The sequence below is a fragment of the Ictalurus furcatus genome, chromosome 19 (genome assembly GCF_023375685.1).
Source record: "Ictalurus furcatus strain D&B chromosome 19, Billie_1.0, whole genome shotgun sequence".
NCBI classification, from domain to species: domain Eukaryota; kingdom Metazoa; phylum Chordata; class Actinopteri; order Siluriformes; family Ictaluridae; genus Ictalurus; species Ictalurus furcatus.
This window is the reverse complement of record NC_071273.1, coordinates 3176840-3199791: the sequence shown is the minus strand read 5'-3', so window position 1 is coordinate 3199791 and position 22952 is coordinate 3176840. Positions and strand designations below refer to the sequence as shown.

At 41.6% G+C, this 22952-nt stretch overlaps 2 protein-coding genes across 5 annotated transcripts in view; one reads left to right on the top strand and one right to left on the bottom strand.

Moving 5' to 3' along the window:
• The first annotated feature begins 775 nt into the window (after positions 1-775).
• pik3cg (phosphatidylinositol-4,5-bisphosphate 3-kinase, catalytic subunit gamma) lies at positions 776-9781 on the top strand. Its single transcript, XM_053650566.1, has 11 exons — positions 776-1016; positions 1620-3625; positions 3917-3982; positions 4076-4301; positions 4401-4504; positions 4725-4871; positions 5103-5193; positions 5299-5429; positions 5709-5820; positions 7409-7566; positions 7943-9781. The coding sequence occupies exons 2-11, from the start codon at positions 1628-1630 to the stop codon at positions 8222-8224; spliced, it is 3315 nt and encodes a 1104-aa protein (XP_053506541.1). The 5' UTR covers positions 776-1016; positions 1620-1627; the 3' UTR covers positions 8225-9781.
• A 5264-nt stretch (positions 9782-15045) lies between these two features.
• LOC128623602 (protein bicaudal D homolog 1-like) overlaps positions 15046-22952 on the bottom strand; it is a 32487-nt gene continuing 24580 nt past the window's right edge. For 3 of the 4 annotated variants that reach the window (XM_053650721.1, XM_053650722.1, XM_053650723.1), the window contains 4 exons: positions 21462-22604; positions 20645-20796; positions 20183-20393; positions 15046-15113 (listed from right to left, as the gene is read on the bottom strand). In XM_053650721.1, coding sequence (XP_053506696.1) covers positions 15066-15113; positions 20183-20393; positions 20645-20796; positions 21462-22604 — 1554 coding nt within the window. In that variant the 3' untranslated portion in view covers positions 15046-15065. Of the gene's footprint in view, positions 15114-17661; positions 20394-20644; positions 20797-21461; positions 22605-22952 lie in introns of those variants that run through there. The other variant, XM_053650720.1, reaches the window with a different exon arrangement.

Below are 22952 nucleotides of genomic sequence, written 5' to 3'. Positions count from 1 at the left end.
TCTTTTGATTTACTGAACAATAAAAAAGGTTTTCGCTGTTCCTCTGTAATAATTTTCTCTCTTGTCAGGAAGCTGGCATTATATGGCAGGATGTCTCTCATTTCAATGTGCCAGAGTTGTGTAGGACTTACATTTGGTTTAGTGTGATCTTATAGTAGGAAATATTAGACTATACTCAAGATATTTTCACTTGCCAAGATGTCGTTTTCTGCCATGCTAAACACTAATCAGAAAGCATTGTTTAAAAAAAAATCATATTCTAGGCCTTACATTTGCATAAATTGTATTATTACTATATATTATTTATCATATCTAATCATTAGACTGTTAAATTCACCTTAACGTTCTAGTCAAATCAAGCTGCTTTTCTTTTTAACAAAAGTGAGGAAGCCGCAAGAGGCAAAAATGTTTCAATACAATCGACCAGTAGGGGGCGCCAAAGGGCAACGGCAACTCAAAGGGGACTTTGGTATATAAATAAATAAGCATTGCAGACACAACAGTAGTACTAAAACGAACAATTAGAAAGAAAAGAACGAAAGAAAATCGAAATTTCCTCTCACTCCGAGGGGTTTGTTGTTTTTCTTTCTCTAAATATGGACTAATGACATTACCAGTGTAAACCAAAATGGCGGAAGAGTACATTTGACTGTGAGAGAACACAATCAAGATCCTCTGACTTCATGAAACCAGTTTAGTAGAGGTACAACAACACTGTGTGTAAAAATACACCTTTTTTTTAAGCAGAAACTTACAGCTCGGGAAATTTCCGGTAGCCAACGAGCGCGTGATTGTACCGAGCCACTGAACACGTCATGTTCCCCAGGGGCGGGGTTAGGGGGCGGGGCTACGCGCAGGAAGACTGCGGTTTTTGGTGACAGCTCAGATGTTCTTCGTGGAAAGTTCAGAAAGCGACAGTGTTTCTTGCGCGAGTTAAATACTACTTCTTCGCATCCATGTCTCGGAATCCGTCTGTCCGGCTTCGGGGGTATAGCTGGCCCTGTGTTTGCTGAACGGTGAGTATTCACATCCTTTACACGCCGGAAGCCGAGTCCGTTATTTCCGACCTGCAGAGTTTCACGGCAAGTTTCATCTGCAGCGACGTGGTTCCGTCTTTCTCAAATGGTCTCGTTTAAAATGTAAACAATTTCATAAATGAATAAAAAAAAACCACCCCAAGACCTCCGCGTTTGTATTGTGTAGCTCAGACAGGATGTAGGCAGATTGTTAAACCCTGTAACAGAATGTCTGGAGACAACACACTTCACAAGTTCAGATTCAATGTGTGGACTAACATCTCAGTACTTCCTGTTTTGTGACTTCCTGTGCGTTGAGAATAAATGTACATCACCTCTGTTTGGTTAGAGATGGCTGTGAGTCAGAGTTCAGCTCATTCAGGACACAGTTATTTCCCTGAGCTGTAGTTTTTCACTCAGTAATCAGTAAATAACCTGCTGTGTGAAAATGTCATAAACACACAACTTGCTTCAGGAATACTGCATTAATGACTTTTCCTAGTTTGTCGAGCTTTCCTGTTCTAGCCTTTTATATTTAACTGTAAGAGAAAGCTGTGCAGTACTGGTCTCTCTGATGAATGTTTTATCCCGACACAATTTCAGCACTGGTTATGGAGCAGCACGTTAGTGATGATGAATCGCCTGTAGTTCGTCGAGGTGACACCCGGAGGAGGAGGAGAAAAATGAAAGCGTTTACATCAAACTCATCCACAGCAATGGATCATTTAGCGTTGGAGTTTGTGCTTCCTACAACTAACAAGACGACCAAAAACCCGGACACACTGCAGTTGGATGTGATCGGGAACTGGACAGTAGAGCAGGTGAAAGCCCAGCTGTGGCTGAGGGCAGTCACAACCAACGTGTGCCCAGAGTTCTACCAGAAATACTCCCCAGACCACTGCATCCTGCTCTACCAAAAGAAAGGGAGCTGGTATGAGATCTACGATAAGCACCAGGTGTTTCAGACCCTTGACTGCATTCGCTACTGGAAAGCTCTTAAAAAGGAGGTTGGGAAAATCTACCTGGTTCTGAGGCCACAACCCTCTGAAGAATCCATCCAGTACCAGAAATTCCTAAATCATCTAATAGGTTATGATGTCACAGATGTCAGCAATGTTCATGACGATGAGCTGGAGTTCACAAGGAGGAAGTTGCTTACAACCAGAAAAATTGAACTGGCTGACCGAGATCCCAAACTTTACTCGATGGACCCCTGGATAACCACCAAACCCTTACCCGATTACATGCTGAGTAAGGTCGCCAACAACAACATTCTAATTGTGATACACAAAGATACCTCAAGTCAGACAATAAAGGTGTCAATTGACGACACACCTTTTCAGGTTCTTCAGAGTTTCTTCATAAAGACTACCAACAAGAGGGCACTGCTCGGCATACCAGAGGACGCAGACGAATCCGATTTTGTTCTGAGGGTTTGTGGAAGAGACGAATATCTTTTTGGAAACTATCCCATCAAAGACTTCCATTGGATCAGACAGTCACTCAAAACAGGAGAAGAGATCCATTTGGTGCTTGAATCCCCACCAGACCCTGAACAAGATGTGGTCCAAAAGGAGGATTGGTCACAGGTGGACGACTGCACTGGTGTGGCCGGCACACACGAGCAATTGACTATTAATGAGAAAGACCACGAGAAGGTGTTCACCGTCTCGCTCTGGGACTGCAACCGCAAGTTCAGAGTCAAAATTCTGGGGATTGATATACCGGTCCTGCCTCGTAATTCAGATCTGATCATCTTTGTGGAGGCCAGCATTTTCCACGGGCAGCAGCTGCTAGCTCAGGAGAGGACATCCTCGAAGCCGTTCACCGAAGAAGTGCTGTGGAATACCTGGCTTGACTTCAACATTAAGATAAAAGATTTACCCAAAGGCGCCCGGCTGAATCTGCAGGTGTCATGTGGTAAAGCCCAAACGCAGACCTCGAAAGACAGCGCTTCTCACGACTGCAAGAACAAGAACCGCCTGCTCTACTACGTAAACCTGTTAGTGGTGGACCATCGGTCTTTACTCAGACAGGGTGAGTTCATCCTTCACATGTGGAAGATGCCTGAGAAAAGTGAGGATAACAGTAGCGTTAATGCAGATAAACTCACTTCTGCCACCAATCCAGACAAAACAAGTTCCATGGCAATTGCAGTGCTACTGGACAAGTACTGCTACCCAGTCGCTTTGCCTAAGAGCAGGGATTCTCGAGATGCACCAGAAACGGAAGGAGAGAGGGGGAAAAGAGAGATGCCTAACCATTTGCGAAAGCAGTTTGATCAAATCGTGGCCACCGACCCTCTGCATCCACTCAGCGTGGAAGATAAGGAACTCCTCTGGCATTTCGGACATGAGTGTGTGCGGCATCCTGCGGCCTACCCTAAGTTTCTTGGCTCTGTGAAATGGGGAAAACAGGAAGCCGTCATGGCCACACACCGCCTTTTAGAGAGAAGCACCGCATGGGACCAGAGCCCTCTAGACGTGGGGTTAGCTATGCAGCTATTGGACTGCCACTTTTCTGATGCAAACGTGCGTACTATGGCTGTCAGGAAGTTGGAGACTCTTGGTGACGACGATGTCCTTCGGTACCTTCTGCAGCTGGTTCAGGTAAGTCTTGTGATAGTCTAACTTTAATATCACACCGTCGGTTTTGCATATTTAAATGTTAAACTGCCAATTCAAAATAAGCAAGAAACCCCTAGTTGGCTATTCAAATACCTCCATCTATAAAAACACTGAGTGGAACGCCTGTTTGCCGTAGTTGTCCTTCATCTGTTTTATATTTCAACTGTCATGTTTATTACTTATTTGTAAATCTCTCACGCAATTAACAAATCTAAAAAAAAAAAAAAAGTGAAACATTTTGTTGATTGATTAACCGTCTTAAATCTCGCCCAGGCCGTGAAGTTTGAACCCTATCATGACAGTGCACTCGCCAGGTTCCTCCTTAAGCGTGCTCTCAGGGTGAGTTGAGACTTTCTGCACACCATGGTGATATTGTACAGAAATAATGCTTTTCCTGTTTTTAAACTCTCACTCCTGGCCTTTTTTTCACAGAGCAAACGAATTGGCCATTTCCTGTTCTGGTTCTTACGGAGTGAGATAGCTCAGTCCATGCACTACCAACAGAGGTATGCGGTTATTTTAGAGGCCTACCTACGTGGCTGTGGAGATGAGATGCTCCAGGACTTCAGGAAGCAGGTGGAAATTACTGAGGCACTACAGAAGGTCACCCGTGAGGTCAAAGCCATATCTGCTGAGAAATATGATGTGTCCGCACAAGGTGATCGCCCATGCTGATAGTTTTTTTTTTATTATTCCATTGTTCTTATTACCTCCAATCCGTGAAGGACTTGACTTCTAATCATTTTGTACCCTGCAGTTGTTTTTCAGATGCGCCAGAAACTGGAGAGTCTGCAAATGCAGGGTTTGCCTGAGAGCTTTAAAGTACCATATGATCCTGGCCTGCGAGCGGGGTCAATGGTGGTAAGTCGTGGAGCGCAACAGACCTTTTTTTGTTTTAGTATTAGTGGAAGAAACGTGTCTTGTTACTCCCATGAAGCTGTATACGCTTGTCTGACAGGTTTTGTTCATTTGAAGATGCCAAAAAAACCAGACAAACACAATATTTGAAATGAAATAAGACTGTTTAGCTTCAGACTTGTTCAGTTTACGCAGTTGGTGATGAAACTGTTACTGTTCATAGATTGAGCAATGCAAAGTAATGGCATCCAAAAAGAAACCCTTGTGGCTGCAGTTTAAGCGAGCCGACCCCACCACTTTGTCGAGCGATACCATCGGGATCATTTTCAAGGATGGAGACGACCTTCGTCAGGACATGTTAATTCTACAGGTGACAGTTACATGATGAAAACAAGCCTTCTGCGCTCACACACCTCAGAAACATTTCAGAAGAACGTGGTTTTTATGTTTTCATTTTCAGGATTCAGGAGTGAAAAGTCACAGATGAGGGATTTTTAAAAAACAACATTTTAAACATGTTTTCACAGTTTTATTTTAACAACAGCAAGAGTTCATTTGTAACAGGTAACAATCTCTTTATCAAATCTTTATCCAAATGCAGATTTTGTTGATCATGGAGTCTATATGGGAGACTGAATCACTAGATCTGTCCTTACTGCCTTATGGTTGTATTTCCACTGGAAATAAAATCGGTAAGTTGATCATAAAATTCAGTTCATATTTTGTGCAACGTTCCTGAAAGTGTTTTTTACCCAAGTCGATTTTGATTAACGAGCCAGATGAATTCTCGACCATAGGAATGATTGAGATAGTGAAGGATGCTACTACCATTGCGAACATCCAGCAGAGCACTGTGGGGAACACTGGGGCTTTTAAAGATGAAATCCTGAACCAATGGCTCCGAGACAAATGTCTGAATGAGGACAAGGTAGGTTATTTCTGTTGGAGGTTATGACTGTTTGCGTTCGAAAGGAAGGAAACGTCTATAGATGCACTTCCTGGTTGCACAGGGGGGTTTTGTCTGAGGTACTGCCTTTTATTTTAGAATAGGCATCTGAATTAACTCAGCCGCTGACAGGAAATGATCAGTATCACGCAGTAGTCATAGTGAATGTGTATTGTTTGCCTCCCCTGTTTGCATGGTTATGTTTGCATAATTCAAATGTGTGTAATAAAAAAGACATTGAGGTGACTGCCCTCTCTCCAGTATCAGCAGGCAGTGGAGCGCTTTGTGTATTCCTGTGGCGGTTACTGTGTAGCAACCTACGTCCTGGGGATTGGTGATCGCCATAACGACAACATCATGATCACCGAATCTGGTAATAAAAGCATACATAAACATTTGTTTTGTATTTATTAGACCCTCAGTAGATTAAGGTTTCAGTCAGTCAGAGACAGCAGTGGTTGGAGTGGACCTGGCACATGATACCTATTTAAAAACAAACCATTAAAAAGGTTAGTTTGCATTACTCTGTGAAAGTAATGGCAGGGCTTGCTATTGTGGGGACACTAATCAACGGTGGGGTGGTGCAGTGTGGCCTGAAGCCAAGCAGATTATTTTCCTATAAAAGTGTTTTATTATAACATGGAACGTCAATGTCGCATTGAGGGACATTTTAATAAGATAATACTAATAATTAAAACAGGTAAAAACTGAATTTTTCTAAATAGATCATATTTTAACGTTTTTATTGTAAATAATAGTAAATGGAAGCGGTTGATTTGAATTACTCATGGGTCATATCATGTGAATACGTTAGAGTTCAATATCAAATACAGTGTTAGGTAATGGACTCTTCGTGACTTGATATGTCTTTACGATGCCCTAAATCTATGAAAACGGACAGGTGTATAGTCCGTAAAAGTAAATCGCAAGAGGAAGAACATCCAAGCACATCAGACAACAAAAGTTCGGAAGCGGGAAAGCACTCTGGATGTACAGCAAGTACAGTATTTCAAATGATTTGGTGCAGAGCATGAAGCCAGCATTCGTAAAAAGACACTTGAAAACAAAACACGGAAACCTGGCCACAAAACCAGTGGAACGATTCAAGCAAGGTTGTGCAGCTTCAAACAGCACTAAAAGCAGAGGAGTTAAAAAAACAACTCAGGTTTTCAACAAGTAAACGTTTCACTTAGCGTTAACACACTTGAGATCTCGGGGGGTACTCAAGGCAAATAATTTAGACTGAACGTTGGGAACCCCTGAATGAAAGAATGACATCCACAGAACAAGGTAGTTCCCCTCACCAGCCTCGAAGTTTATAACACAGAAATGTGACCAAGAAACTGCAAAGTCCTCTGTCCTTGAGATAACTTATTGACCATTACACAATACTGACGCAGCAGACTCTTTCCATAAATGATCACTGAATGGATCCTTCTAGAAAGCTTCTATATCACTATATCAATGATTGTACATTTTGTTATCATCATTATTATTTTTATTAGATTGCGTGGCGTTTCCCTCCATACACATTCCTGTGTAAAGCACTACAGAAAGGACCCGCGTGTTAATATACACCTATGGTTTGCCTTCGTAGAAAGTACGATTGACAGCGCCCCGGTTATAGAGAATGAATCAACGCTTTCTGACCAATCAGATTCCAGAGTGTTTTAATACAGCGCCTCATTATACACTCTTAGACAAAAGGGTTCCTTAACGGTTATTTTACTCGGCCTCTTTACATGATATTTAGTATTTATGTTTGTTCTAATTATGAGGTTCTTCGTAATCATTGATCATTTAATGAGACGTTCCATAAATGACCATGACAAGATTTAAATAAAAGAAATTAAGAAAAAAAAAAAAAAGTTTCTCCTGTAGCATCTTGTTGTCGTTACCTCTTGATATATGAAAAGTAATCCTTTTTTTTTTTTGAGGTAATAAATCTCCTGTGCTTATAGGTAACCTTTTCCACATTGACTTTGGACACATTCTTGGAAACTACAAGAGCTTTCTGGGTATAACCAAGGAGAGGGTCCCTTTTGTTTTAACACCTGACTTCCTCTATGTAATGAGCACAACAGGAAAGAAGACAAGCCAAAATTTCCTCCTGTTCCAGGTGAAGCCTATTTCTATCATCTATGATTGAATAAGTGAGATATAACTCGGCAGATCGTGCAGCCTGGCGTGTTTTATTTGCCAGTGATTACAGTGTTTAATACATTCATCAAAAACACGCTACACTTTTTAGTTACGATTTAATGTTGTGGAACATCTAAGAAAGAGAAAGCTTATGTTATAGCTGCGACAACAGTTATTACAGGATCCAGTTAGACACAGGATCTGTCTCTCTGCCTCTCACTCACGCCCTGCTAGAGCGAGTGCATTAGTATAAGCCCATCGTTCATGTTCCGAGCTGTTGTTATTCAAAAGTAACGCACACCTTCTGATGAATATGAATGTATACTGATGTACTTGTTTTCTCTCGAATGTAGAACATCTGCGTGAAGGCCTACCTGGCTCTGCGTCATCACACCAACTTGCTTATCATCTTGTTCTCAATGATGCTGATGACTGGCATGCCCCAGCTGACCAGCAAGGAGGACATAGAGTACATTCGGGAGGCGCTGACTGTCGGGTGCACAGAAGATGTGGCTCAGAGACACTTTTTGGATCAGATTGAAATCTGCCGGGACAAGGGCTGGACGGTGCAGTTCAACTGGTTTCTACACTTGGTACTTGGCATCAAACAAGGTGTGGAAAAACGATCAGCATAAGCTGAGTATTGTGGAACGACACCACTAAACAGTGTTTCCAAAGAGTATTTTATCGGCAAATTCTTCTTTATTTTCATTTGCTTCGACATTCACTTGCCTGACAGAGTTTGTGTCACTTATCCTTTACAAAAGCACAATGAACGTCAATTGAATGGAGGTTGGTTTAGTATAAATGCGTAGCATTGCCACCTCTTGCTTCCTGATATCTGATACTTCAAGTGGCATCTCAGACTATTAACTCTGATGACTCATCCCAAGTTTGTTTTCATGTCAATTTTTATTATACGAAAAATGAAGTGTATGCATTGTTCATTTAACACGAGGCACATGTGACCATTAAAATAAGCTTGATAAGAGGCTCTCACTTTCAAACGATGACCTTTTACGTGAAATAATGCCGATGAGCTCACACCGAACGTCGCCAGTTCAGGGCTCGACGTTCTCGGAGCCAAAGTGCTTTCAAGATGTTAAGTTTGGTTAACTTAAACGTTCAATTTTATTGACGTCTAAACAAAACGTGTGCCTTTGGAGATGGGGTTGGACTTTTAAAATTGTATGTGCAAATGCACGAAGGTATGGTTATGTAAAGAGTCGGGGACCGCCAGTTTCAGTTTCCTTTTGGAAGCTCTCGTTTCCTAGCTGAGAACTAATAACACCACCTCATGAGCTCAAGTGTAGCGTATAAAAGACTGCCAGACCGCTTATATTCTCTGGCCATTGGTCAGTCGCATTACTGCACTCTGTTGAAGATGTAATCACCATTACTGTGTTCTGTTTAGGATGAAAATTACTCAGGGTTAGATACCGTTTTTGACTGAGGGTGAACTCCATGTTACCACGTAGCAAATGTCTGCCAGTTGTGCTCCTCTTAGTGCCAACCAACAGTCTAACCTGTGTTTAGGCAACAGACCCCGCCTATGGTGCTCCCCAAACCACAAAAAAAAACAGCTGGTCTTTAACCAGTCACTTTCACATAGCTGTTGCGAGGACACAGGACTGGCCTGGGCACATTGTCATCTGCTGTTAAAGCTGTTGAAGCTGCTTTATGTCCATATCCAAGTTAGCTGATCCAACTCTGGACTCCGGTTCGCTGTGAGATGGCAGTCTGCTTTCAGTGGCCTCGTGTGTGCATCTGCCTGTGTCCTCGTTCTTCCATCTTCCCTTTCGCTTTTGAACGCATCTGTCATTACTACTTCCCTTTTCTCTGGAAGAAGTACTAAGGGCATGGACTCTCCCTCGTGACGTGCTGCTGAGCAGCCGATCGTCTAGATAGGGAAGTGCACACAGACCCCCGGCATTGCACTCCTACACATTTCGTAAATACCCCGGATGCTAAGGCTAACCCGAAGGGAAGGATTCCGAATTGCTACGTCACTTTGCATACGTGGATGTGGAGAATTCTTCAGAATTCCACAGCTGTTAGAAAGTGGAATTATGCAAATCACCACTGGCATCACTTCATTTAGGGTTCTCTAATCTAGAATAGGGTAGATTCCACCACCTTTTGTTGGTGACTGTGCAGATTTGGCCCAACAATTTTATGCATTTTTTTTTTTTTTTTTTTAAAAACAACAATTTTTAATCATTTAATTTTTTTGTATCTGCTTCTTTCACTCCTCAGCGAGACAAATTTGAAAGAGTAAGAATGTGACGTGGCAGGGGCACTTTACAGGCTACACACGTGAGGTCAGACTAGCAACACTGGTATTAGTGCTTGGCTAATAACTTGGAATGTTTGGAAATGAGCACGTGGAAAAACCTCTGACAGTAGTTTCCGGGAGGAAACCACACCGATGGTCCAAAAGCGTAAGGAAGTAGAACAATAAAAAGTGCTAAATTTGGGTGAAATGGTCAAATGAATAAATACGCTGCAATATCTGTAGGTATCTTTGTCTATACCATATGATTTCTCTCCTGAGATCTTTAATCAATAAAGAAAGCTTTTCTGGTGAAATGTTAGACTTCGTAGAGTTAACTGTGTTCCATTGGTGCAAAGCCAGTTTTATTTACACGTGCATTTGGTGAAGTAAGCATTTTGTGTTCCTGCAATACAAATGAAATGTTATCTATTACCATTTTCAGTCTGTGTAAAGCTAGTCATAAACTTATCATTTTAGCAATAAGAAGAAGAAGAAGTTAATAATACCAAGGTGAATTATATTTTTGTGAAATGTTTATCAAGTATTTTGATAATGTTATGTGTCTTGATTATTTTCTGAGTAAAAACATTACCAAAGAATAATTGTTTTGTACTAGTTTTGTTGTAAATGAAACACAGTAGGAGTAGCTGAGGTCATAAGTTTACGTACACCTTGCAGAGATACATGTGAGGGAGCACTATTACAAAAGGTGCACACATTCATTGATGTTCGGTGTAAACTGATATTATTTTGTATTATTCTCAGAAACATGTAAATATCTTATGTATCTTCTGAAGGGCAGTACTAAATAACCGGTTCAAAAGTTTATACCCCCCTGGCTCTTAATGAATCGTGTTGGCTTCTTGAGCATCAGTGAATGTTTGCACCTTATGTAATAGTCGTGTACGTGTTCTTCAGTCGTCCTCAGTGTGAAAAGATGATCTTTGCGCTATCGCTGTTGGAAAGGCGTCAAATATGCAGAAGATGCCGGAAAAGTAAAGAATGTGCAGGACCTGGAGGATTTTTCTGAAGAACAGTGGGCAGTTTAACTGCTCAGGACACACAAGAGACTCGTGAAGAACTCTCACAGAACATAAACACAGTCGCTGATCATCCAGGTAATGACACACGGGATTAATAATCAAGTGTGTGTAAACTTTTAAACTGGTTCATTTGTGTAAATTCAGCTATTATTGTGTCTTGTGGACTATATGTAAACATCTGTCACGTGAAATAGCTTATTCAGGACAGGACTAAATTTAAAAAATGCAATTCTTATGATCTCTCTAAATAATGAACATTTTCCAGTTTCTGCAAGGCGTTTATAAACTTACTGTAATCTCAACTGTATACAGCCACTGAGTAGCCCAGAAGTATAGAAACGCTGTACAAAGTGCTTCTGTATTATAGAAGCACTGATAAAAGGGCTACTGATACTAGTTACATGGATCACAAAAACTTGGCCAGGCAAGAATGACCAGTTTTTGTCTATGCAAATCTTCTTGGTTTCAGGGACAGTGGGTTTGTGTCTGTATACATAGTCAAATTATCAAAGTAACTATGTGTACTTGTTCCAGTGGGACATATTCTTACACATAATACTCCTCCTGTCTCGTAGCTGGGGTAGTTTTGACGAATTCCATCATAAATTCTGTCATGACATTTAGATCCAAGTTCCCTTTGACTGTGAAAATGAGTAGGACAATATTCAGTTGTACACAAAAGAAAATAACAATAACCTGGTTGCATAAGTGTGCACACCCTTTTATAACTGGGGATGTGGCCGTGTTCAGAATGATCCAATTACATTCAATCTCATGTTCCAAAGTAATTATCATACAGCTGTCATCAATGAAATTATTCCGATTAACCGCAAATAAAGACCAGCTGTTTCTATTGACATGGTCCACAAAGAGCTCACAAAGCCGTACAGGTCTCACTGTCGAAAGGTATTGATCAGGAGAGACCAGCTGTAATATGTATAAAAGAACTTCCAAAACATTAGCTGTACAATGTACACTGTGAAGGCCATCATCAACAAATAGAGAAAATGGGGTACTACAGTGACATCACCAAGAACAGGACGTCCCTCCAAATTTTAGAAAAGGTCAAGACAAAAACTTGTGGCACAATATGTTATGTTCTGATGAGACCAATTCCAAAAGGTATAATAATTCCATAAAAAATACAGTGGGGGAAATAAGTATTGAACGAGTCAACACTTATTTCAGTAAATATATTTCCAATGAGGCTATTCATATTAAATTTTCACCAGCCATCAGTATTAACTCAAGAAATCCGGAAATATAAAGAATTCACAACATTAAAGTCCATAAATGAAGTGATGTGTAATAAAGAGGAATGACACGGGAAAAAAGTATTGAACACGCTAACTGAAATGTATTTAATACTTAGTGGAAAAGTCTGTGATTGTAATGAAGCTTCAAGACACTTCCGGTATGAAGAAATTAATGTTCCGCAGTATTCAGGTGTGATTTTGGCCCATTCTTCTAAACATATCGTCTTTAAATCTTGTTCAGTTGGATTCGAGTCAGGTGATTGACTGGGCCATTCTAACACCTTCATTTTTTTCTCTGAAACCAATTGAGAGTTTCCTTTGCTGTATGCTTTGGATTGTTTCCTGCTGGAAGCTCCCCCCATGTCTCATCATCATCCTGGTGGATGGCAGCAGATTCTTCTCAAGAATCTCCCGGTAAAGGGCATGATTTTATGCACTGCGCTGCTGCCACGTGATTGGCTGTTTGGATAACTGCATAAATGAGCAGGTGTACAGATGTTCTTTTTCAAGTGGATGGTGATTGTGTATACACAGTAAAATCCGGAATGGTATATTTATTGTAGTTTTTAAAAAAAAAATTATTTAAAGTTTACGCTAAAGCGCCATCATGTGGTCAGTAGTGTGCACGCCGCACACAACGTGCATTCTCCTTAACCATTACTGGACAGTGAGAATACCTAATTAATTCTCAAACTACACAGTTTACTCCTGAGATACCAAGGGATCCTGACCCCTAATGCTCTCCGACCTGCCTGATCCGTCCTCATGCCCTACTTATTTGGAATTCTCATTACGTGGAAACCACTCGCTGTTGCTGAGGATGGATCCTAAAGATACTTGAGATTATTGAGGATGGTACCACTTAGAAACCATGAAGCCTTGTTCAAAGTCAAGATATCATTACAGTTATTGTTACAAATCTAATCTAATATGCCAGGAGCCAAAACTGTAAGTAAACAAACAAACAAACAGACCCTCAGCAATTTAAAGCATGGGTCCTGGCAACATTGTAAGGCTTCCGGTCAGTAGGAAATTTACAATAGAAGGAAGTTATCTGCCATTAGAATAAGAACATTCAATGCTTGAAATGAGTAAAAAAAAAAGTCTAAAATAGGTTTAATAGGCTTATATTTGCTTTATTGTATTGTAGGAACCTAGCTCCATTTTACTACATTCAAAATATGTTTACTTGCTAAGATGTCATTTTCTCCTCCGGTGAATGAGGTGAATTAGAGATCGTTGGAATAAGGTAGCATGATGGTATAAATGTATCATTTTCCTATAATTTATTCTTTTCTTAGAATTTTGCAACAATTACAAAAGAACTAATAGACACGTTTTTGTTTTTGCTTTATTCATTTTTTAAAATTTTTATCAGATACATTAGTTGAATTGCTTATATTCCAAATTAGTAAATAGAAGAAGTACGAGTACACGTTACTCTGAAGTGTTGTTCCTTGGTCTTCGTTTCACTGATGCCAGAGATCTGTCTTGTTGTCTGTGTTGAAGGCATCAAATTGTGCAAATAACCAGTGTGATTCACAGTAGTCCACCAGTAAATGATTTGGACGCACTCGATGACAATGTGCAATGGACAGTACTGTACAGTATATGGAGTAGTGGAGTAGTGGAGTATAAGATGAAGGAGTCTGACAGGGAAAGACAATGAAACCGAATGCATTCCACTGATGACTGGTTTATTCCTCCTGCTGATGTAATGCACAAAGGGACTTCCAGAAGGAAGTCAGTCAAATCTGGCAGTTTGTTAGGAGTGTCAGCAGTTATAGACAAGGAGCAGATTAGGTACAGAAACAGTTAATACACTGAACTTTCACATGCATAGCAATGCCCTTACATTGGATCACTGTAAATAGATATCTTCATTAAGACATTAAGGGGTATTTGAGATCAAATAAGAAATCACACTGTTACACAAGATATCATTTCATAATAGTTCATAGGGTGTCGGGGTCGGTAAGGTAGCATGGTCCATCTGTAGCACTGATATCATGGTTCGTGGTTAACAGTTAAAGTCGTTGCCAGCGCTGGAATGCTCAGTTGTGCTTATTGATCTAAGAGACTGTGGTGAGAAGGAAAGACTGCGAGGACAAACGAAGACGCCAAATATGCGCTTCAAAATAAAGTGCAACACTAACCATAGAGTGCGAATGCGTAAAAAGGGAGACGTAGTAATGATTTGTCATGAGCATGCGACATTCCCAGTGTAATGTGTGAGACATCCGTATTTGAATAATTAAGCGTATTGAAAAGAGAGGTAGTTCACTGCGCTGAAGTGAGATGTGGCATTAGAAAACTTTTGTCATGGGATTGCTCAAAAATCCCATAGAATGATGTTGTTTTGACATAATAAGTTCCTTAGCTGTCTCGTACTGGAAGGCATTTATGATTGCGACACTAGTTTGGGTATATATTTGGTTTGCTGCACAAGGCTCAGCTCGGGTGGGAGTACAGGTAGATTAGAAGGCTGGAGTTCCTCAATGGAAGACAAGATACAATGACCTTCTGGAGGTTTGCTTCCACACCACACCTGCAAAATAACACCATAAGCCATCTGATCGCATGAGGCACAGAAAGCAAATACAGACAAACCAACATACTACATAATGCTTGTACTATCTATTCAAACTGTGTAAATCGCCATGACTTATGTATTACTAAACGCTGCAGTCTCGGTGGACGGGTTTAAAGAAAGGACCTGAACCCTTTAATTGAATCCTTTGTTTTGTGATAGATGCACTTTCACTCTGGAATAATTTAGAACAAAGCTCTAATAAATTAGCATTCATTTTGCTGTGTAGGTTTCATTAATACTTCACTCCAGGTGAAAGCAAAGGCAGAGTGTTATGTTATTACTTGCTGTTTGGTGAGGCCTGGCTGAATCTTAGTTGTGAGGAGGTTGGCGACAGTGGGGCAGGAGACTGCTGACAATCTGGAAAAGACTGACAGATTAGACATCTGACCACTAGGGTTCGTGCACGCAGACACACACACAAACACACACAAACACACACACACAAACACACACACACACACACACACACACACACACACACACACACACACACACACACACACACACACACTTCATATTACTTACCAGACAGTGTGTACTGAAGTGAAAAGCATGTGCTCTTTAATTCTGATCTACACACAAGTGCATTTTCAGAATATTTTTGAGCACATTCAGAGTGTTGTGGCCAAGGCTGATGTTTTTTTTATTGTTACCCAGATGCCTTTATACAGAATTAGAAATCCACAAAAAAAGGGTTTTAGAATGTCCTATTTTCATAGCATGTTATAGTGAACGTTACATGCTCTGAAACGACGTGGTTGTCAGTATGATGTTTTTTAGCGTTACATTATGGCTTAGCCTAAGTTGTTTTGTTATTAGATTTTCTGCACCACCTATCACAGTTCTGTGTCCTGTGGTTTGCCAATTCTTCTTGTTTTCTGGCTTCCAGACAGGTAAGTTCTCTTCATTTTATAAAGTGCAACAATTCAAAATAAAACTTGTGCAAGTGCCACATGCTTAGCGAGATAGGGTCCCCTTTAAGGGGGTTCCAGGTATAGCACTGTACATTACCCACTGGAGGTTTTGGGGGAGTTCTGCACTTTGAGATTTGACATTTTCATGGACTCAGTGTTGGCCTTCAGACCACCCCCCACCCCCACCCCACTTCAAAACTCTAGACCCCATGCCATTTCCTCCCTGACCTGTCCTTTACCCAAGCCTGTTTTCTAGCGCGTGCTCAAAATAAATCATACGGGTTAGACCCGATCATCATGTTTTCAGTGCCTATTTTAACTAATAATAATAGTAATAGTATAAAACCAATATGAGCTAGTTAGCTAGCTAACTAATGTTAATGATTAAATCAACATAGTTTACTTAAGTATTCAGTAGGGGTGTAACGATACACATTGGTCATGATTCAGTTTGATTCAATTACAGTCTCACAATATTTTCAACAATATTTTAATGAAGAAAAAAAAAAAAGAGACTATTTCTGATCCAAAAAACAATGCAAAACAATGTGCATTTTTGTCTGTATAAAATGAAATAAATGTAAAAAAAATTGCTATGAACAGGAGGTTTAATATTATAAACAAAATGTTCTACAGGTTGACCATATCTTAAATTATTATTTTTTATAGATTCTCCCAAAAATGTCTCTGACCCAGGGAAAATGATCGACCAAAATGTAACGAGCACCATAGCAACGCCTGACGGTTATAACATGGTTGTGTATCCATATGAACTATAATGTGTTTTGGTTGTTAGCTATCGGTCACTTCACAAGTGCAGATGATTCCTGGTAATGTCCCAGGCTCTCCATGAAAGAATGTGACTGACTGGCGCTCTCGCTATATTTTAACTCTGTGGGTTGTGCAGAGTGGGACCTCTGGTGTTCAAACAGTGCCACTGCATTATCAATAGAATGGAGATTTTTGTTTCACTGTGCATCGTGTCATGATGCATCGTTACACCCCTGATATTTACATTTGCTCAGGACATCTTTCACTCCATATCACTGGATATCCTACCTGCTTTTTCTCTTAATAACTCCAGGCCCGCAGACGTCATTGTACATACGTGTGTTTGCTTTACCTGTTTTAAAGGTAGAAATTCCTGCACCATTAAACACACTGCTGCTGAAAATTTGCACGTTTATATCAGGGTTGCCAGATTATGTCTCACAAGTATGGGTGGTCTTTAATTCACTCTCCAAAATCCGATCCAATCTGTAAACAAATAATGTACTCATATAGTATTTAGTGTAGATTTGACCACAGTCTGGGATAGTTTTGTGAATGTTTCAAACCGTGATCGGGTTAAACAGTCCATTCAGTCAGGAAACTACGATTCCTATATGGCTCTCTCACCACAAGTATTTGCATACTTCAGAATGGTCCTATCTGGTGTGACTGGAAGGAATACAGACACATCCACGGCAACATGATGTGTAAATCTCAAATATGGCTTGAAAAGAAAAGACGCTCTGCTTTTGGAGCAAGTTGCTGTAACTTGCATGATCGTGAAAACATTTCAGGCCACCCCTTTCTCCACGTACAACATGAGATGACGCACACAAAGACTTAATCACTGTAGGTCTTTTATGTGTTATTTACAATAAATATGAAGGCTATACACACCACGTTTACTGTACAGTGCACTGGAGAGATTGGGATGTCCTGTATTCTGTATTGACACATGCGTATGTTCAGTAATAACAGTCTGCCTATGGAAAGACCCTCTGATAGTAGTAGTATTAATGCCGTGGGCCACATTACACCCAGTAGAAAAGACAAAAATACAGTAATGGTTTTGACTTGGGACTAAAGTCCCAGAGTACGATATTAATTAGAGGTTGAAAAAGACACAAAAAACAAACAAGCTGATGTCTGCGACATTACAGAGACAACTACAGTACTGAAGCATTTGACATGTTTGCGGTCAATGACTTGAACTGCTATTTAGTGGAACCGAATTGCACTGAGGGGGTGGTGGGGCAGGGACAGACAAGATATTAGTAATGTGAGTGTGTGTGTGTGTGTGTGTGTGTGTGTGTGTGTGTGTGTTTAAGGACGGTGCAAAATAGAAAGGGGTGTCACACAGAGGAGGTCTGAGAGGTTTCTCTGAAACGTTTCTATCCCAATATGACAATAAACGCCTGAGCACATGCAGAGCTTCAACAAAATCACTAGACTACCGTTCCTCCCTATCTGACCACCAGCCCCAGAAACCACCTCACAACACTGTACAATATTACAAGACCTCTAACCTTCTACCTTCATAGCTGTGCAATAAGAAAACTGCCGGGCCAGAGCAGTATACAACATGTATGTTATATATGTTAATTACAGCAACTTTCATGGATAACAGCAGCCCTAATTGTACATTATATCCTTCAGGGGCCAATGATCTTCTGAGGTACTGTGTATTGTGAGGGCCGTGCGATGTTCTCAACAACGTAGCACAAATCCACATGATGTGGAATGTTAATGGAGTATGTCAAGCTGGACGAGGTGGAAATCGGGAACTTGTCAAATGCTTCAGTCTCCGGGTTCAGACAGCGGGTTCAGACAAAGCTGTTCTAAATTGCATAATCAAAAGTCTAGATGATATGAAGGCTTTCATATGCCTTCAGTGTCTTTGGTGGGATAAAAAAAAAAATTGCCAGGATGTTACAGAGGGATGCTAATAATGCTCTTGCTCGTCACTATCGAAATGACTGTAAATAAGTGTGGAGAAGTTGTAATGGTAAATAGAACCGTCTGATTGGCAATGCAATTTGGAGACAATATTATGCGCCATTAGCGAAGGGCAAAACAATCTGATTCAAATCAAACCCAATTCATGGGATACTATACATAAACATAAATTTAGAAGCAAAAAATAATACACTGTTTATGTTTCAAATAACCTATGCCATTTGTGCCACCGTATGCCACCATTACAAGACCAAGAATGCTATTCCCTGAGATTTGTTGTGTATATTAGACATATTAGACATTAGATATCACTTAATAAAGATTACATTCAATCTTTATTGAAATGTTCCAGACATTATTTAAACTGTGCAGGCTCTTTGTTCTCCCTCTTTGATTGCTTTTTCATCACGAAATGATATGAACCAATGAAAGCCAAGAGTCATCAACTAGCTAGGTGTAAATGGAATTATGGCAAATGGTCATGTCTGCACGTTTGCTAGTGCTTTAAATGAAAATGGGCAAACCGAATATGACGTGATGCTGACTCTGAACAGGTCACGGACTGTGAATGATTACCGACAAAAATGGGGAAAACAAAATAATCTGTATTTTTGCAGCAAAGGGCACTGTCCTTTAGCTTGAATAACAGTGAAAAACACAAACCAACGCTAAAACTATATTTGGTTATGCTTAAGCAGAGGAGATGATACTGAAAGGCCTAACTTACATAAAACCCCTCGTTATTCAAGATTTCAAAAGTCAGTCTTGTTAAAAAAAAAGGAAAAAAAAAAGAAGAAGCTAAATTAGTATTAAAAAGTCATACAGCTGTTACACAGTGATGGATTTTACAGTGCATATTTCTTGGTTCTGTAATTAATAAGACACTTCCAAACCCCTTCATGTAAATTGTATGGTTTGTTATAATGATATATTCCCATTTAAACAAGACAACAATGCTTTAAAGCAACACAGCTGACACTTTCGTAAAAGTAAATGTAATCTCTGACTTCGGAGGCTTGCACTGAAAAGGCCCACCAAGTTCAGCTCAGAATGAACTGCGTGAGAGGTCGGAAACAGCGAACAGTGTTCTGAGAACCGATTAACTGTCTCTTGGAGGAAGGCAGAGCCGTTTGTGCTCCACAAAATCCCTGAGCAGAAAACAGTCACCAAAGTTGCAGAGTGCAGCGGAAACTATAAAAATAGGAAACCAGTCTGTCCTCCTCTCTGTGCCACCCCGCCGAGCCTTCAGTAGCGGGGGTGCTGAGAAGTGTAATTTCTTGGGTATGGTGGGCCATAGGAGGAGGAAGATGGGGAAGTGTATCTGGTTGTGTGGGTGGGGTGCGCTAGGACTGTGGAGAGTGGACGAGATCTGGGCGAGCTCCAGGTGGAGCGATAAGTGCCCAGGATGGACGAACGATAGGGGGAGGGGGGGAGTGAACCCGATGAATAGACCGACTCAATTGCATAGCGACGGGCCAAGCTGGTGCTTCGGGACATACTGGTGGTATGAATGTCCACACCATAGGAGTGCGGTTCCACCACATATGCCCGCATACCCACCGTCCAGTGGGTGTGGCCCCGGCTATAGGGCGTAACCGGGGGAGTCCAGGAGGAGGAAAAAGATGAGGCAGGAGAGGAAGGGGCTTCCAGAGCCGGGGGACTGCCTGGGTCAGAGGACAGCAAAGGAGTGACTACGGTAGGGGATGAGATAGATGAGGTTTCTGCAACTGCCTCAGATACAGTGGACGGGGTATCAGAAAGGGGCGAGGTGGCTGTTCCACTTACTTTGGGTGATGTGGTCCTCAGTTTGGCCGTCCTGCCTATGCGGGGGCGGCGTGATTGCTCGTGGTCGAACTCCAAGTCCTCCAGACGCTGCGTTAGTGCCAGTTTTTGCTGAATGGCCATACGGAGAAGGGAGTTCAGTGTCTTTTTTTCATCCTCAGCTGCTGCAAGCTGCCTCTGCATCTCATCCAGCTGTGTTACGTATTCATCACACCTGGAGAAAATGCGGCAAAGGGGACACGCAGGAGGGACAGAATATAACAGGGCAAATGATTCAAATGTTGCTATAATTCATTTCTGCTTATTATTATTATTATTATTATGTCACCCACTAGTTTTAACATGATCTTTCTAATGATATCGTAACTAACTTTATGCAGTGAACTGAACATTTACAAATGCTGTCTCAGTTTGAGTTGTGTGTTCATTTATGCTGTTACACATTCCTGCTCTTCATGCTCTCACCGTGTGGCAAACATGGCTCTTAGTGAGGAAAATGTGGCAGAATCCTCTTTTAGTGCCTTCAGTTCATTACGCAGCTTCATCATTGTGTCAGTCACCATGCTCTTCTCAGTCTCATACTTGCTTTTCAGGTTCGCCAGAGCCATTTCTGCAGTCTGTCACATAATCATGGAAACCACATGTTGTAACATCTTTTTAATCAGTATGATTTTTAATATTATGCTATATTATATTCCATCCATCCGCCCATTTTCTGTACCGCTTATCCTTACTGGGTCACGGGGAACCTGGAGCCTATCCCAGGGGGCATGGGGCACACTCATACACTACGGACACTTTTGGACACGCCAATCAGCCTACAGTGCATGTATTTGGACTGGGGGAGGAAACCGGAGAACCCGGAGGAAACCCTATGAACCATATGAAATTATTTTACTGTTTCACTGTTAGCCTAATGAAAAATGGAAGTTCATCTAGTGGGCAAATCAGTGAATCCATTAGTAATTGTACAGGGGAGACCTCTGAGCATGCTTTTAAATACAAATCATTCTATCCAGAGTAGGGAAAAAGCCCTTCACATGGAAGCATGTTGACATCAGAATGCATTACTCAATACTGGGTACAGTACTTAAGGGTTGGTGAAGTGACCAAAATAATTGGCCTACAAGAAGAACGGCCTTACAATATGGATTTCGAAAAGGACAAAAACAAACACTTAAGCAATAAAATTTTTTGAGTTTTGTACACCCACAGTGCAATGCTTATAGTCAGCAAATGTCATCAATGGGTGCCATCTAACAGAAAGCACTGATGAGCCTACCTGTTTGTTGGCTTTCAGCACCAGGCGCAGGGTGGCAATCTGCTCCCTCTTAGTGCTCAGCAGGGACTTAAGCTTGAGAATTTCTTCCATACAAGCCTCTTTTTCCTTATCAAAGAGTGGTGCGAGCTCACGGACAGCTGCTCTTTGGCGAGACAGCTGCAATGAGCGGTCCACGGCCTTCTGCAAATGCTTGATCTGATCGCGGATAATGGCATTCAGGTGGTGGAGGTTGATGGGTTCGCGCCGGGTGTCTGAGCCTGCAGGTGAATCAGGTGCTGGCGATGAGGACGACGATGATGAAGAGGCACTGACAGCGGATGAGCTCAGCACTGTGCGCGCTGGGCTGTCCTCCGAGTTGAGGGGATCTTTGGACGGTGACTCTGTGGGGCTCTGTGAGTCACTTGGCGTCGAAGTGCAAGATGTGGCAGCATTGATAGCCGCCAGACGGCGCGCCAGCCTTGGTGTCAAGAAGACCCGATGGTCATCCTGTGCTTTAAGACCTGTGGATGTAGCACGTGGGGGGGTCCGTCCCTGGCGGTAATAATCCAGCATTACACGGTTGGGTGTTTCATTGTTGCACATGCAGACATGATGGTACAGCTGTGCCAGTTCCTCGCTGAAGGTGGCCAGTTCCTCGTGGGCTGTAACCAGGGTACTGTGGCATTCCAAAGCAGAACCATTAGCTTTCTTCAGCTCTCGCTGAAGTGCTACTTCCTTCTCCCTCCCCTCACGGCAGTTGCATTCCAGGCAAGCCACCTGTGCTTCCAGAGTCTGTAGTTGGACCTTGGCATGTTCCTCTGCCCGTGCTGCCCGCTCCACACACTCTTTATGCCTCTCCTGAAGGTCCTTCAGCTCACCATTAAGGCTCACCACCTCTGTCACTGCTAATTTGTACTTACACTGCAATAGTTCCAGACCCAGGTGCTCCAGGTCATCGCATGCCCATGACTGGCCCTTCACCTCTGCCTCCAGCTTGTCCTCATCACCAGTCTCTGTGGCACTTCCCTGCTGGTGTACTGTACAAACTTGCCGTTGGAGTTGCTGCGCCCTCTCATACTGTTCAGTCAGGGCCTGCCGTGTGTGTCGTAGCTGTGTTTCACACTCCTGAAGGCTATTCAGTGCAGATGTCTTCTCCTGCTCCACCTGAAAAGTAAATCAGGCATCATGTTGTTTACTTACAAATACAAACAAACCACGTAGAACGCTTACATTTCATTTTTACTGCCAGTGACTTCTTCTTGTGTATCTTTATTACTGCATCTGGAAACTCTAGTGATTGATTGTCCTGCTTGCTTTTGTCCAATAGACAGCTCTGTCAGATCTTCATGTTGCCTTATCCTTTTTAACAACACATGCAGTCTTCACAGGGTAAACTGAAGGCTAAAACCAAGAGTAGATGTTTAGACCTATCTATTGTTTAAGCAATCAATCGAACAGAACACACCTGAGTAACAAGAAACACCTGTTAGTCATACGTTTCAATATTTTTTA